The 16,166-nt window shown below is 41.3% G+C and overlaps 1 protein-coding gene and 1 long non-coding RNA gene across 5 annotated transcripts in view; both read right to left on the reverse strand.

Annotated features, from left to right (window-relative positions):
- Nucleotides 1-1,200, reverse strand: part of LOC128781481 (uncharacterized) — a 79,503-nt gene extending 78,303 nt beyond the window's left edge. For all 3 annotated transcript variants that reach the window (XR_008427456.2, XR_008427458.2, XR_008427457.2), the window contains exon 1: nucleotides 1,093-1,200. This is a non-coding gene — a long non-coding RNA (uncharacterized lncRNA). The remainder of the gene's footprint in view (nucleotides 1-1,092) is intronic.
- A 4,716-nt stretch (nucleotides 1,201-5,916) lies between these two features.
- Nucleotides 5,917-16,166, reverse strand: part of GADL1 (glutamate decarboxylase like 1) — a 158,817-nt gene continuing 148,567 nt past the window's right edge. For both annotated transcript variants that reach the window (XM_053930341.2, XM_071222111.1), the window contains exons 15-16: nucleotides 6,230-7,060; nucleotides 5,917-6,090 (exon numbers count right to left, since the gene is read on the reverse strand). In XM_053930341.2, coding sequence (XP_053786316.1) covers nucleotides 6,887-7,060 — 174 coding nt within the window. In that variant the 3' untranslated portion in view covers nucleotides 5,917-6,090; nucleotides 6,230-6,886. The remainder of the gene's footprint in view (nucleotides 6,091-6,229; nucleotides 7,061-16,166) is intronic.

The following is a 16,166-nucleotide window of genomic DNA, read 5'->3' on the forward strand; positions in this document are numbered from 1 at the left end:
TGTGAGAAATACCAAAACTTATCCACAGGCTCCAGGACAACGGTCATTAAAAACCAAGCTGGGGCTGCTGGTCCTAGGATGAGAAAACTCCCCTCTATAATCATAAATCCCAGAGGCCTTAGAGAAATGTGTTTGGGTTCCCGAACACTTGACCTCATCATTCACTAAAAATTCAGTTCACACGATGAGTTAGGTGTGATTGGAAGACATTGTTTTAGATCCGGCACAGGTTCTTAAAATTGACAATACGGTCCTGTTCCAAGAGCAGCAAGGGAAGGAGTCAATGAAGTGTTGTCAAGCACCTATTTCTCATCCCTTCCCACCCCAGCCCAATGCAGACAGGGACTCCACCTGCAGATAGAACAGCTGTGTTTTCATTAGGGCTCAATAAATTTCTCATCCCTTGGTCTCCAGCAGAATATGACCTACACAAAGAAACCTCAAAGCCTTCAAATAACAGAGTAAGAATTGTTTGGAACTAACCATCCACATGAGTCATAGTCTGAACTCAATGTGCCGTACATTGTTATCAGCTATCAGCCAGAACTGCAGAATATTTTGAATATGACTCCACTCTAGGTAATGTTAGTGAAATGTTAACCAACCTACGACTTGTGATGACTTAATGTGGTTATGGCTCGAGTCTTACATTCTTATAAGCAAATATTTAGAGATCAAAGTCAAACTTCTCCAAAGAAGAATTTTTTTTTTCCTGTAACAAGTCAAGTCTAGATTCATTTTTAAGGAGAAACACTCCTCTTTTTCTTCAGGGGCATATTTACCAACCCAAACATTTAATACCACATTTTGTAGCATATGTCTTAAAATTAAAGGTTATTTAGAGTTTTCCCTAAGACATGGGCTGGTTGTTTTACCTTTATGTATCCAAGTGTTTTCCTAAATAAAGAAGTTATCTCCAAGAACAAATTAATGTACTTCCCTGCCAACCTTCCTTATTTTCACAATTATTTATTGAGTGATGATTATGTGCTAAGTCACCAATGGATATTGTATCTTAATTTTAAAAATTCACAGAGATATATAATGTCGAAGAGAAATACGTATATTTTAAGAAAACTATAGCGAGCTTACAGTAGTGCAGGGCCCCTCTGGGATAGGTGCAGGGCAGGCAGAGACCCCATCTCTGAGGAATTGAGAATCCGGCTGAAATATAAACAGTAAGCAGGTGTTTGGCTTGGTGAAGGGGGAAATAGCATTCTAGAAAGAGGGAGAACTACATCCAAAGGTTTTCATGTGTGGGGTAAAGAGGAGGGGTGAGATCTGAAATAAGATTCATTTTTCTGACCCTCAGCAGGAGGGAGACAATGGGACATAATCCTACACTCTGTAGGGGATGTAAGGAGGCTGGGCCTTGGCAGCCACTTGCAGAATTTGATCTTTATCCTGACAATTGAAATTGCTTGCCTCTGGATAGCTTACCTATCAGGCCTGAGATCACGTACATCAACATGATTTAACTGTTTGTTTCAGGAGATTCTCGTTCACAAAGTTAACACTGTAAATCATTGAACAACTTTACTGTTTGCTTTAGCAAGTTTCTGCCAACCAATTTATCCAAACGCTTGGCTCATCTCTCCTATCAGGATAAAAGAGTGCTCACCTGCAGACACAGCTCACTTATCACACAACTTACTAATCAGGGTCTGTGTCAAGATGCTCACCTTCCTGCACCCTCCAATCCTCCACTATTACATGTTGAACTGTGCCCCAGTCAGTTTGCCTCAAAAGACCTACTGTGGGCCCCTTGAGTCCAGACCTGAGCCTGCAAGTGCCCTGCTCCAAGTTCCCACTGTGAGACAGCACGAAGATTCTTTCAGGGCAACGCTCCCCCGTGCTCAGCAGGGCCCACGTACTTAGCTTCGCTTGACCAATAGGTTTTCTGAGGGCCTTTTGCAAAGCTGGCAGTTGTCAATCCTGAGAGCAAAGAGAAAGTCCTTGAAAGTTTTTGAGGAAGTGAGAGATTGGATCAGCTTTGTGTTTTAATCTGGTTGCTGTCTGGTGAGCGGAGTAGACAAAGCCCAGAATCACATCAGTGCATGGATGCAGTAAGGATATAGACCAGAGGAAGAGGTGATAGCAGCTTAGAATTTGGACATGACAGTGAAGATGGGCTGAGTGGATGGACTGGAGCTACATTTTAGAGGTTAATCCAACAAGGCCTACTAATAATTTGGACGGTGGGGGAGAGAAGGTAATAGAGATGTCAAGCATAAATTATGAACTGTGCATTGTTGAACTAGATAGAAAATGACATCATTCACTGAGATGGAAACATGGATAAGGAACGGGTTTGAAATGGGACGTGGGGTTTGCAGTATGAAATCATGAGTTCGTTCTGGACAGGCTGTGTTTAAGGCGTCTTTGAGAAACCCAAGTGGGGCTGTCAAGTAAGCATTTGCAAATACGGCTGTGCAACTCAGAAAGGTCTGAGAAAGAAAGCAATGGTTGAGTAGTCAGAAAATATTCTCTCCTTCACTGTGGTCCCTGTTAAAATTTCTTAGTATTTCTGAATATTTCAGCCCAAAGGCTCTTTACACTGCTGCCCTCCACCTTCAATAACAAAAAGCCAACGAGAAAATTCCTATATTCTGGTTTGAAAAAGGGGGTATTACAGTATAATGTAATTATTGTCCTCCGTGGCCAAGCTAGTTCTTGATGCTTTTCTTTGCTAAGTAACTGTGGGATGCCAGACATATTCAGATTGTTAGGATTAGTCCAAGTTGACTCTTTCCTCTCCATATAGTTACAGAAAAGTGAAGAAGTGTAGAGCTTAGGCTCCAGGGTGAGGTAGATTTAGATTTGACTTTTGGATTCACCCCTCAGTAGTTTGACAGTCTTGGAGAATTTTCTTACTAAACTAAACTGTCTGAGCCTCAGGTTCCTCAGTTGTAAAATGAGTATAATAACAACCCCCACCTGATGAAGTTCTCTGACTAAAACCATGTCAACGTCATACTAGCTGGCCTAGAACTTGGCGTGAAGTATGGACTCAGTAAATGTTAGCTATTGTTACATTCATCCTTGGTTTTCTGCATGAAAGGATCCTCAAACTTGTGGGAAGTGGCCGTGAGAATTGTTACAGCCTCAAGACTACAGGATTAAATAAACAGGAAATCTGTAGTCTTTTTCTACTTTTGGTCACTGTACTCACATTCTCCTCTTTTCCTCCAGGGCCCTTTATGTTAAGGGTATAGGTACCCAATGCCTCATTTGCTCATTCGCATGCAGTTCAGGAGGAAGTGAAAAACTGGACTGAGAGGTCTCATTCTTCTTCACTGGTGACTCTGATTTAACCTGGGGTTCCTTTTGTGATGTTTGAGTTTTCTTTGAAGAGTTGGTCAAGAGTCCCCTTTACTGTATTGCTTCTATTAGACTGAATTCCCTAAAGGCAGGAGCTTCCTGAAAAAGGAGCCTTTTTTATGTATCCCATTGTATTAAGCAAGTTTCATCCAATTTTCCTTGAGTTAAACTGTATAGAACAAATCAAACCAGTTCTAAATGGTTGAAATGAATTTCCACAAGATCAAGGTAGCTCAAATGGGATGTGATCAGAGCAGACAGACATAAAATTGCTTCAGACTGTAAGCATGCCAGTTTAAATTATATTAGATGAGTTCAGACCAATTGAAATGAAGAAGAATCAAACTGGTCCTGAAGAGGTTAAATTTAATCTGATTTTTTCACATTCAAAATCGACTCTAATTGAGCTAATGGGAATAAGACCTTTCGAGTTGCATCCGTCCATTTCCGGATGGGGCGAAACTGGCCCTGCTCAGCTTGAACTGGACAGACTTAAACCAGAAAAACTGGATTCCAAACAGTTAAAGGGGAATGAAACTTTATCGACCTAGATTAATTTCTGAACCACTGGCAGAGGGGAGGGGAGGGGGTTGAAGGGCTAGATGAAAGAAGGTGAAGGGATTAACCAAAAAACATACTTACATAACCCACAGACACAGACAACAGTGTGGTGATGGCCAGAGGGAAAGGGGGGCGGGGTGCAGGTGGGCAAAGGGGGGAAATGGGGACATTCAGAGACTGTGCTTGGGGCATTGGACACACAATGTGATGTGTAGATGATGAGCTGTACGTTTAGTAAATTGTATCTCTTAAACCTGTACTTTTTTTTCAACTAATGTCATCCTGATAAACTCAATAAAAATAATAATAAAAATAACAAAGCATAAGTTGAATCACCCAATACCTTCTTCAGATTCCCTAAGTGTTGCCATCTAACTCTAAGTCCCCACCTACAAGGCCCACCAGGTATTTCTTTGGTTCCCACTCACCCCAGGTTCCCTCTGCTGGAGCCACGCTTACCTCCTGTTGGTCCTCGAAGTATCACCACAGCAGCTCCTCTGGTCTAGCTTACCCCACCCTCCACCTGGAACACCCTTCCCCCAGACACCCACGGGATTCTCTCCCTCACTTTCGTCGTCTCCATTCACATGGTACCTTATGGAGAGACCTGCCCAACCCACGTTTCTCCAATAGCTCACCCACTCTCTCATACTCTATCTCCTTACTCTCTTTAATTTTTCTTCAAAACACTTATTACCACCTGACTTGTTACACATTTGTTTGCTGATTGTCTGCCCCCACTGGACTGAGCGCTCCAGAAAAAAACAGGAACTTTTTCTGCTTCATTCACTGCCTGTCCGCAGCACCGAGATAATGGCCCGGAACACAGGAGCACAGCTACCCATGTGTTTAATGAGTGGACGAATTATAATTAACCTTTTATCAAAAAGCTATTCTTGCCCATTCAGTCAATACCTAATTGTGTTGTATATCTTGACATTTTAAGAACAATGGAATTTTCAGACTACCTGGTAGCAGCTGTTTTTTGATTGATCAAGGACTTTTCTCTCTCAAACAAGGCACAGCTGAAGCTGAGCTGTGGCTATTGAGTTTCCACGGCTTGCCTAGTAGGGGAAAGACGAAACAACAGGCAAATCCACACTTTGCTACAACTGCTGTTTCCACTGAATCCAAGGTGTTAACTCAAAAGCAGCTTTCAACCTACTACTCTCTAAATGGCTAAAATGCCAACCGAGCCCAAATCACTTCTAAATTGTATTGATGCAGTTTAGCAAAGAGGAAATGACAAGAAAGAAAACAATACTAAGTATGTGCTAATGTTGCTTTTTATTTCATGAAACCCAAATTAATCCAAACATTACTTTCAGGAACATTTTATAAAGATATTTAAACAAAAGGCAATGAGAAATGCAAAAACACATACACAAACACCTGTCACCAGAAATTGAAGTAATTCTTTCACCAGTGGAGATATTAAGAAACCACATACCCCAAAATGAAAATACGGAATAAAAGCAAAGAGTACATTACCTGATTTTTACTCTACAAAATTTAAACAGCACAAGCCAACGATGGATTATGAAAAGGATAATGAATGTGCTAAGTCTAATATTTGAACACTTCACCCATTTGCCTTCTTAGTCAGAGTTCTAAGTAGATTCATAATTTTACCTAGTTGAACTCTGCAACCACACCTCTGAATTGTGTTTGTTTCTTAGTCAAATAAGCTTCCCCTAGAAATCCAGGAGCAGGACAAGAGACAGAACTACTGTCACCTATTCCCAGGGGAAATGGAGGAGCTGTTTGAAAGGCCTCCGATTCCCAGATTCTCTGATCAGTATGACTCACTTAATGGTCTACACCGATATTTCAAAGCTTAAGAAAGGGAATGTTGTATCACCGTGGACTTCGTTCTGATTATTTCCAACAAGCAGAGAGCAAGCTAAGAAATGGGCCCCTGAAGCTGAAAGAGGTACATAAGTGAGAGACGTATATGCCTAATATCTATGCCAAGCAAATGACACAGTGATCTTCCGAAGTGAATTAGGACTATTGCTTTGATTCAAAGGACCATGCCACAAAGTGTTTGTCTTTTATTTTTATCTCTTAAGTAATTTAGAATAGATAATGGCTAATTACAACTTTTGAGAGTAAACATTCAGCCCGCATAAAAGATACATCTTTATAAAGTAAGCATCTTGTGTGGTTTCTCTTTTGAACAATAGCTTGGATATACTTCTGATGCACCTACTCTGGCCCTCTGGTGGAAGCTGACAGAATTGGATCTGCCTCGCGAAAATTGAAATACGGATTTGGAAGATGGCGGCAACATAGGTGGGAGCAGAATTCACTTCCCCTCAGTGCCAGGGAAATACTTCTGATGCACCTAAACATTTTCGCTACCGATGCCACAGCTACATATATTTTCAAAGACTGGCTCAGGGACCACTGAAATATGAGATAAGCCTTTGCTGGCAAAACATCAGAGTGACTACTCAGTCATTATAAAGTTTCACTAAACCACTAGTTCTCAGATCTCACCTTGCCTCAGGAGCACCTGGAAGGTTCCTTAAAACACAGGAAGAAGACTGGGTCCTACCGCCTGAGTTTCCGATTCAGGAGGTATGGGGCGGGGTAAGGATCTGCATGTTTGACAAGTTCTCAGGTGATGCTCATGCTGCTTGCTAGTCTAGGGACCTCACTTGGAGAAACGCTGCTTTAAATGATTAATTTATACAGTCTTTAGAGAGCAATGAAAGCTTGGATTCCAGGCATCACCTGGTACTTCCTAATCTCTTCCATTCTTTGTCCCAGGGACAACCCTTGAGAGATGCATTTTTCACTTCCTCTTCTAGAGCAGTTGTAATGCCCAGGCAGCTACAGTCCTTAACACTATTCACTTAGCATTTTGGTTTTGCTGGGCCTGGATGGGGTGTGTTTCCTATGTCTCACCAGAAGGGCTGAAATCCCCTACGTGCCCCAGACTGGATCTGTAACCGTCTCTAGGACAGAACCCATACCTCTGGGGGACCAAAAGCCATAGCTACATGTCTCGACCCAGCAGGTCTATCTCATCCAGGAGAAAGTCCATGTCTTCCCGGCTCACTTGAGGGCTGATCACAACCTGGCGGAAGAAGTTGACCTTCCCCCGGTGGGGCTGATAGCCCAGCATCAGGCTTCCCTTCTTCATCATCCTCTCCTTAATGGCTGGGGCCACCTGCATGGGTGGAGAGGATGGGCAGAGGTGAAAGATCGGAACACCAAGGCATCACAACTCATTGTACCCAGTCATTTGACATTTGCTGGGCACCCGCTGGTGTGGATCCCACTCTCGTGGACATGACTAGGTCGACATTAATAAAAAGTCTATTGAGAACTTACAACGTGTGAGGACTGATGCAAGTGCTTTTAATATAGGAATTCATTTACTCTTCACAATAACCCCATGAGGAGACACTACTACTGATATTCACACTTACAGATGAGGAAGTTTAGGTGCACAGATTACATAAATAGCCTGAGGTCCCATGTTCAGTAAATGGGAGAGTCAAGATTTAAAACCAGGCGGTCTCCCTGAAACCCCCACTCTGCAACCTAAGCCATTCTGCAATGCTGCCTCATGGAAAACAAACCAGGTGTCCTCAGGGCCCACAGTCTCAGAGGTGTCAAATGTCTCAACTAAAAAAAAAAAAAACACTCCAGTTCAGGCATCTTGAGAAAAAAAGTCATAGGTAGGGGTAAAGACCACAAAATAACAGCCTTGTATTGATAGATGACCAAGATAAACACTAATAAATGTATTATGTGCAGGTCTATTTTGAAGACTGTTTATTAGTTTATTAATAGGACATATGTGAAATATAAACACTCTTGTCTGTTCTTAAGAGGTGTAAAGTTACTAATAAGATTAGGAAGCCCAAATTTTAAAGATTTCCAGCTAACATGAGAAGAATGGGCCCTGAGAATCCATATGCACCAATTTCTTGAAAAGTCTCGTATTTGAAGAAATTAGCCCACTTTAAGAACCACAGGAAAAAATGAGTCCATTTTCAAATCAGCGGTGTGACCACCCAAGAATGAGCTTATAAACATGTAAAATAGTGAAGTGAATTTTTGAAACACCAACTTAAAAAAATTAAGAGCGAGCTAGCTCTTACTGGCTTGGAAATGCAAGCAACGGTTTTCCATTTTCATTTTATTTTAATTCTAAAAAATTCTGAGCATGTCCTGCTGAATATGTGGAAAGGAAACATCATGAGTTTGTTTCCATTTGCTCGGAAAGATGAGACTTAGGTAATCCAGAGGGGAGGAAGGCATATATAAATGATACCAGGCACAGCGTGCTTTACAATTGCTTAGGTGGCAGGCATAAATGTCACTTCCCCCGAGCCCCTCTCCAAGTGTGACCAGCCCACACCTCTCTAGTTTTAAACATACCTATGTTTTGTCAGAAGAAATGCCAAACTATTTTACTTGACACGCAACGTCATCTTCATCTATTCCAAAGCCGATGGAAAAATAGGGTTCTAGACCTCTGGAGATGTGATGGGTTGGTCTTAGCCACGCGGCCTTCTCAAGGGATGTGCAAGGATAATTTTAACTAAGCACATTATTCCTCATGTGCTAATTTTAGAACATAAATCTTGCAAAACATGGACTGCACTATGCCCACAACAGCAAAAACACACACCTATGAAGCACAATCATGTTGCCATCCTAGCAAAATATTGGAGCTCTTTTAGTTTAATGGAACATGAAGAGAAAATGTTATATGAGCGTAAAAGAAAATAATTGTAGAGAACGATGAAGTCAGAGGTCAAGTTACGGGAAAAAATGTGAACCGTCGTGTTCTATAACTATCTGGAAATGTGTCACAAGTTTTATTCTGAGCTTTCTAGATTAGAAAACCAGGATTAAACAAACACCGTCTCCAGTCTTTTTGCAGAATTTAGTGACAAGTGTCCAGCGGATGCCAACAGCGGGAAGCTGGTAGGTAACTCTCTACATATCTGTTAGAAACACTTGATTTTGAATGCTCCAAACATCCATTGGGTTTTCTTCCCAAGTGCTTTATGCAATTATCCCTTGTTATGAGGATTATAAAATCTAGTGAAATTATATGTAAGCAAATGAAAGGTTATTGCAAAAAGAGAGTGCCTCCCACAAAGACTAAGTTGAATCCGTTGGAAAGGCTAGATAAAGGGGGGCTGTAACGCTTTAAAACAAAATCTTCAGAGTCCAGGCGGCTTCTGGGCACAGATGGCTCCACAGGTGTCTATGCCATCACGCCACTTAGAGAGACCTGCATTGGACATGACAGGTGATTTCTGAAGTGCATTTTCCGCAAGAACAGTGGAGAACCACTAATCATCAGACCTCTACTCAAGAAAAGCCTCACTTGCTTTTGGAAAGCGTTTGGAAATCTTCATCAATAGGGGAGCGGAGAAAACCCTGTCCACTAGAAGGTGGGGGAATAAAGGCACGCGGAGGTGTTTTAAGTTAAAATGTCTAAGTGATGTATGTACCCCATGCTTTTCTAGGACTACCTGCTTGAACTGGCCAGTCCTTACCGCCTTAGGTAGGAGGGTTTCTGGTGTGGATGTGAAGGGGTGTGTGTGCGTGCACATATGTTTGTGTATGTGCATGTATGTTCATATACATGTCCCAACCACATGTGATTTAAACTTCTAACCCAACATTTGTTATTCGCGGCTCTCAAAATCCTCATTTTTGGTCAGAGAGCAGTGCAGCACTGTGGTGTGACTTAGGCTAATAACTAGAGCACCTTTCTTTGGATTTAAAGAACAAGAGTCCTCTTGACGTGAACTGCAGGTAGGGAAGAAAAACACAATGCTGCCCGTGCTGATCAATACTAGGAAGATCCGGTTCACCAGGGACCAGTATCTGGCCAGGAAAACTCCAGACTGTCCATTTTAGAGTTTACATATTTGGGTTCTGTGGATTGCTTTTTGGGAATAAAAATTCCCTTCTTTTTCTTCTCTCTCCTCTTCTAGATACTCAGGGTAAAACTGGCTCTGGCTTACAGCCGATTTTAAATTTAAAACAGGCATGTTCTTGGCTCAGGTCTAATTTGCATTGTCTATTTCTGTTTGCTTTTCAATACCTCTATTCTTCCCCCAAATGATATTTTCATGCCTTATCTTTGGAGAGCATTAGAATTTTGATTCCAGCTCATCAACATGTCAGAGGCTTCCACGAGGCAATCTTCAAAATAAATCTGTTTGATTGCATTTCCTGTAAGCAAACCAAAAATATCTTCTGATGTGGGCAAGAAAGGTCAAAATAAGAGGGCCCCCCAATATTTCAATACAGAGATATATTTGACCTTTAAATTCTTGCTGCCGTGTAAGGCACAAGTGTTCTTTCATGGGCAAAACAATGGCATAAGAACAAAACTTCTCGGCCAAATTTTGTCGCTAATGTTCAAAAATTATAAATAAATGACTCAATATCTTTGTGACTCAGAGAACCAATTAAGTGAGGGTTTGACAACACCACAGATATTTTAGGAATATAAAATTAATTTCTAGAGGTAATTACTCCTGGGCAAGAGGGGAAGGCCTTCTTTGTCTATGAATATTTCATGGGGAAAGACAGCCATGAGCAACACCAAGGCTGATAATCATTAAATCTCTAATTATATTGTAGTAGTAGTAGTAGTAGTGCTTGTTGTTATCAAATATTTTATCAACCCCTTACAATTTGCAATCTGCCTTCACACGTCTGATCCCCGTGAACTCAAATTAAAGCTTATTTGAACAGAACTCATGTTTTTGCAATTTAGGGATCAAGACTACTCTCATTAACAGCCAGTTTATCATCTTTGCACTAAAAAATATATCAACCATTTCCTAGTTATAAAGCTCCAGGCACAATCCAGTGTTGGGTAACTTGGATATTCTCTTTTGCTGATCACAGCAGAGAAACAGCCCTAATCCAACAGGACGCAATCCTCGCAGGGGAAAGAAAATATGCACACACCATATGTAAATATCCAAAGAGCATCCCTAAATGCAGCATGCATGGAGGAAAGCAATTTGGCAGGAGTGAGATTGCTTTCCGGCCCTCAATTACTTTACTGCTGGTTTTCCTTCAAATTGTAAATCAGGTTCTTTTCTCATGCCTCAATGCACGGGTCCCTGAATCTTTAAGTGGAGGGAGGTCCGGACATTTCTTTCTGGTTGCACAGGAACTTAATTGACACGTGTTCTGTAGGATTGCTGTTTCTGCCCCTTCAAATAATGTCCCAGCCATGATTTAGTCATTTAAACAGAATTCTGTTGTCACATCCCTGCAGCATGAAATAGCATTTGATATTCGAAAGTTGCTTAAACCCAAGGAAAAAAATAAATGCAACCACTCTCTCATTCTGGCCAAGTATAGTAATTTGATAACAAATAACTGACCGGGTACCATAATCGCCTCTTTGTGAAAATAACATTGCAATGTCCACAAAATGACATCTCCTTTGGAAAAGGTGCTACGTACTTAATGTTAACAGCAACCTTTGTTTCAATATATAAAGTGTTTCTCACACTGGGAGGAAGTTTCTTTTTTCCTACTGCATTCCATATATACTTTGTGAGATAAAATAAAAGTAAGTTCCTAAATGAAATCAAATTACTAAATAAAAATAAAATTAAAAAGACAAAAAAATTGCAAGCTCAATTTTGTTCTTTATATTGTAACATTCAACAGTAAATTACTGTGTTGTTATAAAAGTTTCTGAACAGTCACGCTCGATTTCCGCACTCTTCTTACTGCACACGGCCGTCACCAAGTTCACGGGCCTGCCTGGGGCTGGAGACCACACTTGAGGGAGCGCTGCTCTCTAGGAACTCTCTCGGCTCCTCGTGGTTGTGCATCATTGGAGTCACGATGCACAACTTATTTCTGCTTATTAGCATGGTCCTCATTCCATTTTGAGTGATGTTTGTATCCCACCATGCCACTGAGCTGCAGTTTACCTAAACATTTCCCAATTGTTCAATCTTGGAACTGCTTCAGGTATGACGGCATGTCAGCGAAATCACGGACCCGATCATGAAGCCTCTACATCGGTTCTTCAAAGTCTAGTCCAGAGCTTGTGAGAGTAAATGGTTCCAAATGTCTGAGACTTGAGAATCTTTATACAACTGTTTCCGTCCTTTGAATGAGGGTGAAATAGTCACACTTACCATCTGTAAATATGACGTAGCACAGCATCCACGGTGGCTGAGAACACAAAGCCATGTTTAAAGGAGGTGATCTTTGCGCAGAGAACGTGAGGGACAGAGACTACATATGCTTCTTGTATGCCTCTGGATGGAAATACCATTTTCAGAGCTTCTAAAAAAATCTAGAGAGATCTGTGGTTTGCTAAATTCTTCCCTAAACCATGAACCATGTTCCTCAAAATGCAGAGTTGAGAGCTATCGTTTCAATTTCAGTCTAATTAATCTACATTCCATTTTCTCCAAGGAAGCAATGATTCTTTGAGGAATAGGAGGATAAACTAATAATAATTGGCAAATCAGGTGAGCAGGCAGAGTAAAAACTGAAGAGTAAGTTATGAGAGTTTTATTGTAATCAACAGCTTTTCTAAGATTATCTTACCTAACAGAGAGTTGTATCAAATGCAGAAAATTATCTACGATATTTTGCTATATAAAAAGCCAATTGAAAGAGTTGTTAATTTCCCTATGCCTATGCTAAAATTCATGCATATTTTTCCTGTTTCATATTCTCCAAAAGAGTGTTTATAACCATACCAAAGCTACTCATTGCAATACATGGTTAACCAAAATAAACACTGAGACAGCAATAGAGTGGGGGCTAATGCAGCTGCGATACTGGAATGCTACTTATTCTAGATCTGGGGTGGCAAACTTTATATTTCTGTCAAGCACCAAATAATAAATATTCTAGGCTTTGTAAGTCATACAGTCTCTCTTGCAAATACTCAGCTCTGCCATTGCAGCACAAAAGCAGCCTCAGACAATCTATAAACAAATGAGCAGGACTGTGTTCTAATAAAACTTTATTCAGGGACAATGAAATTTAATATCATGTGATTCTCACATGTCCTAACATGTTACACCGCTTTTGATTTTTTTAAACCACTTAAAGTGTTACGGCCGTTCATGGCTTCTCAGCTGTACGTAAATGGGTAAGAAGATAGATTGGACTTTGTACATAAATTACCGACTCCCTGGTCAAAATGGAAAAACACGTTATGATTGTAAAATGTACCCTTTCAAAGGAAAAAGTACATAGAAAATTAGGTTCATTGGGCTTCTTTCAGAAATTCTGCATTGAGCCAAGAAATGACAAAGTCCTTTTGACTCTCCTCCAGCAGAGCATGAAACCAGAGCCACAGATGGGTGAGCAGGGTCACCCGGTGGCTTCCCTCCAACACTGCGATTCTTGAACAATCATGAAATATAACTTGCTTTATGCTTTCTTCCCAAGTCATCTGGGCTCCAACTAAGCCCCATCCTCCATGTTAGCTTGGGGAGGGTTCCCCTGAGTAGAATATTAAAATCTAGCCCATGAAAGAGTTGGCATGAAATATTTACCCTTTGCACCTGGCACCCCCCCGAAACTATTTCTGAGACTTGTTAAAGCTACGTTACTCCTTTCTCCATTAAGTCACTTATTTTTTTTGTAAAGTTGAGGGACATCTCAGACTTTATGAGGCCAGAGAGAGATGTGATGTGGATCAAGGTAGGGGCCAGAATTCAGGGCGTCAACAGCCTCAAGGGCCAGGGTTTGAATGGAAGAATTACAGCCCAAGAGAACAATTAGCATGTTTAAGCCCTTCAGGGACTTGAATGGGCATCCCAGGTTCCTTCCTTCTGAGAAGGGTGCAGTGGCAGTCTAGGGGTCTAGGAAGTGAAGACTTCTTTATCCCAGTGAACTAAGGAGCCAGCACACACGAGCTGAGGGCTAATTAGCCGTTGAGTGAAGCTACCCTGGAGAGAGTGCCTAGTTCTGCAGATGGAGAAAACTGGACATATGAGGAAGGATGTAATTTCTTTATTTGTTCATTAATTCTCTCTGATCTGTATCTCCATAAATAAAACATCACAATGGTCTACTGGCTTACGTTCATGAGCCAGTGAATGGAAGGTCAACAGAACAATCAAAATGGATCACAAAGTCTAAACACAGTTGTACACGTTTTCCTTCTAGCATCAATTTTTAAAGAGTATATTCTCCAGCGGAAAGGGGTATTTCACCCATTTCTGATTCTAAAAGAGCTCAACAACGTATCACATATAGGAACTTCCTAAAACATACATGAACATTTTTGTCTTTGAACCAGTTTTCAGGGTTTCCTCTGACTGTAACTAACAAGCGACTTCTCCGTTACACATGCAACTCAGAAGTAGAGTTGCAATGGGTTTTGAATTCAGCGAAACAGACATCCTACCCAGGACGGTGGTCGCTTAAGGAACAGCTAGAGGAAGAAAACATTCCTCTTTATGGTGTAGAATACTATGGTCCCAAGGAGAAAGTAATTTTTTAGCCCTATATAAAAAGATTTTTGTGGTAATGGTTAGCTTTACCTCTTCAAAATGTACTAAATGGAATCTCTAACTTGATACAGAAGAAAGAGTTGTTACCTCACAACACAGAAACCTTTCCTTTGTATTTCCAAATACATTTGAGTAGTTTGTCTCTTGCCCCAAATGTGATATGCCACGTAGAATAGACATTGCCTTCCCAACACAAGGTGCTTTTGTCAAAAACTGTTCTGAGTTCAGAGCCCCAAACAGCAAGGAGATGGGCTATGCCGGATCACACCGGCTGTTTCCAGCTGCCATGGGGGGCGGGGGGGGGGGGCGGCGGGGGGAGGGGGAATCAGCGCCTGGCCTAGCAACGCTGGAGCACTTGCAGGACTTGCAGGCGTCTTAGAGCGACTGGCAACGCAAAGGGCGGAAACCACAGCCTTCTCAGCGCAGGTCCAGGCACCTTCTAAATCTCTGTCTGCATTTTTTCCCCTTCCTGATTTAGTCTCAGGTGAAATGATCCTACGTTTCTGTCATTTCATCAAGCAACACATTTTCCTTTCAGAATAGGGATCGCTAAAGAATGCGGCCTTTTGTTGGAAACTACCCGACCAGCGCAGTGGAGGCGGATTCTGCCACTGCTCCATGCCAAAGGGCTCACCCTGTAGGACTTAATGCATCGTCTCCTGGAGCAAGTCAAGTATCTCCTGATAAAGAATTTAGACTATTTTCTTAAAAACCACAATTTCTTCAAAATCACAAGTCAAATGATATTATTGAATATGTTATTTCTCTTTTTAAAGTTTTCTGATCATAGAGCCTTAATAACAAAAGAGATACAAAAGTTTACAGCTACTTTATTGAAAACAACAGAAAGGCCCTTCAACTGCTGAGTGGATAAATAAATGGTGGCATATCTCTCTCATGGAATACTACTCAACAATACAAGCGGGGCCCCAAAAAACCCTGGAATTATCTCCCGCAGGCAGGCCCTTGTAGTACAGGCCGCTCGATGGGTGTTCTAGGAACCCAACTGTAACAGTGTACCAGCTGGTGTTGTTGTGAGAGGCTGTGTTCAGCTTCAGTGAATTTTTTTTGAAGACTCAACACATTTGCTGATTTCATGATGAGTGATTTATGAGCTCGCCTGCTGACACCGTGCTGAGTGGTCAGCAGTTTTTGACCCAAACCAGCATGACTCCCGTGCCCCACCCTCCCCATTCACTCGAACTCTCCACAAGTGACTTTTGTTTTTGTTTCCCCAGATGAAAAGACTCCTCAAAGGGAAACGTTTAGCTGATGTGGAACAGGTGAAACAAAGAGCAGGAGAAGCGCTAAAAGCTATTTGCATCAACGAGTACAAAAACTGCTCTGAGCAGTGGGAAAAAAAAGTGTCTCAATAGTTGTATTGCATCAAATGGACAGTACTTTGAAGGTGACTGAAGTTTAAATATGTAAGAATAAATACATGCTTTTTAGTAAATAAATTCCGTTTTGGGGGGATTCTCCCCTCTTAAAAAGGAATAAACTACTGATACAACATGAATGAATCTCCATTATGCCAAGTGCAAGAAGCCTGACTCAAAAGGCTACTTAACATATTTATGTGGCATTCTGGAAAGGGCAAAACCATGTGAAGTTTTCTTTCATTATTTTTTCAAATAAGTTTTTAATTTCTTGCTCTTCTTCTCCTCCTTCTGGCACCCCTATGATTCAGATATTGGTAGGTTTAAAGTTGTCCCAGAGGTTCCTAAGCCTCTCCTCATTTTTTTAAATTCTTTTTTCTTCCTGCTGTTCTGATCGAGTGCT

Source organism: Desmodus rotundus, chromosome 8 (genome assembly GCF_022682495.2).
Source record: "Desmodus rotundus isolate HL8 chromosome 8, HLdesRot8A.1, whole genome shotgun sequence".
Classification (NCBI taxonomy): Eukaryota; Metazoa; Chordata; class Mammalia; order Chiroptera; family Phyllostomidae; genus Desmodus; species Desmodus rotundus.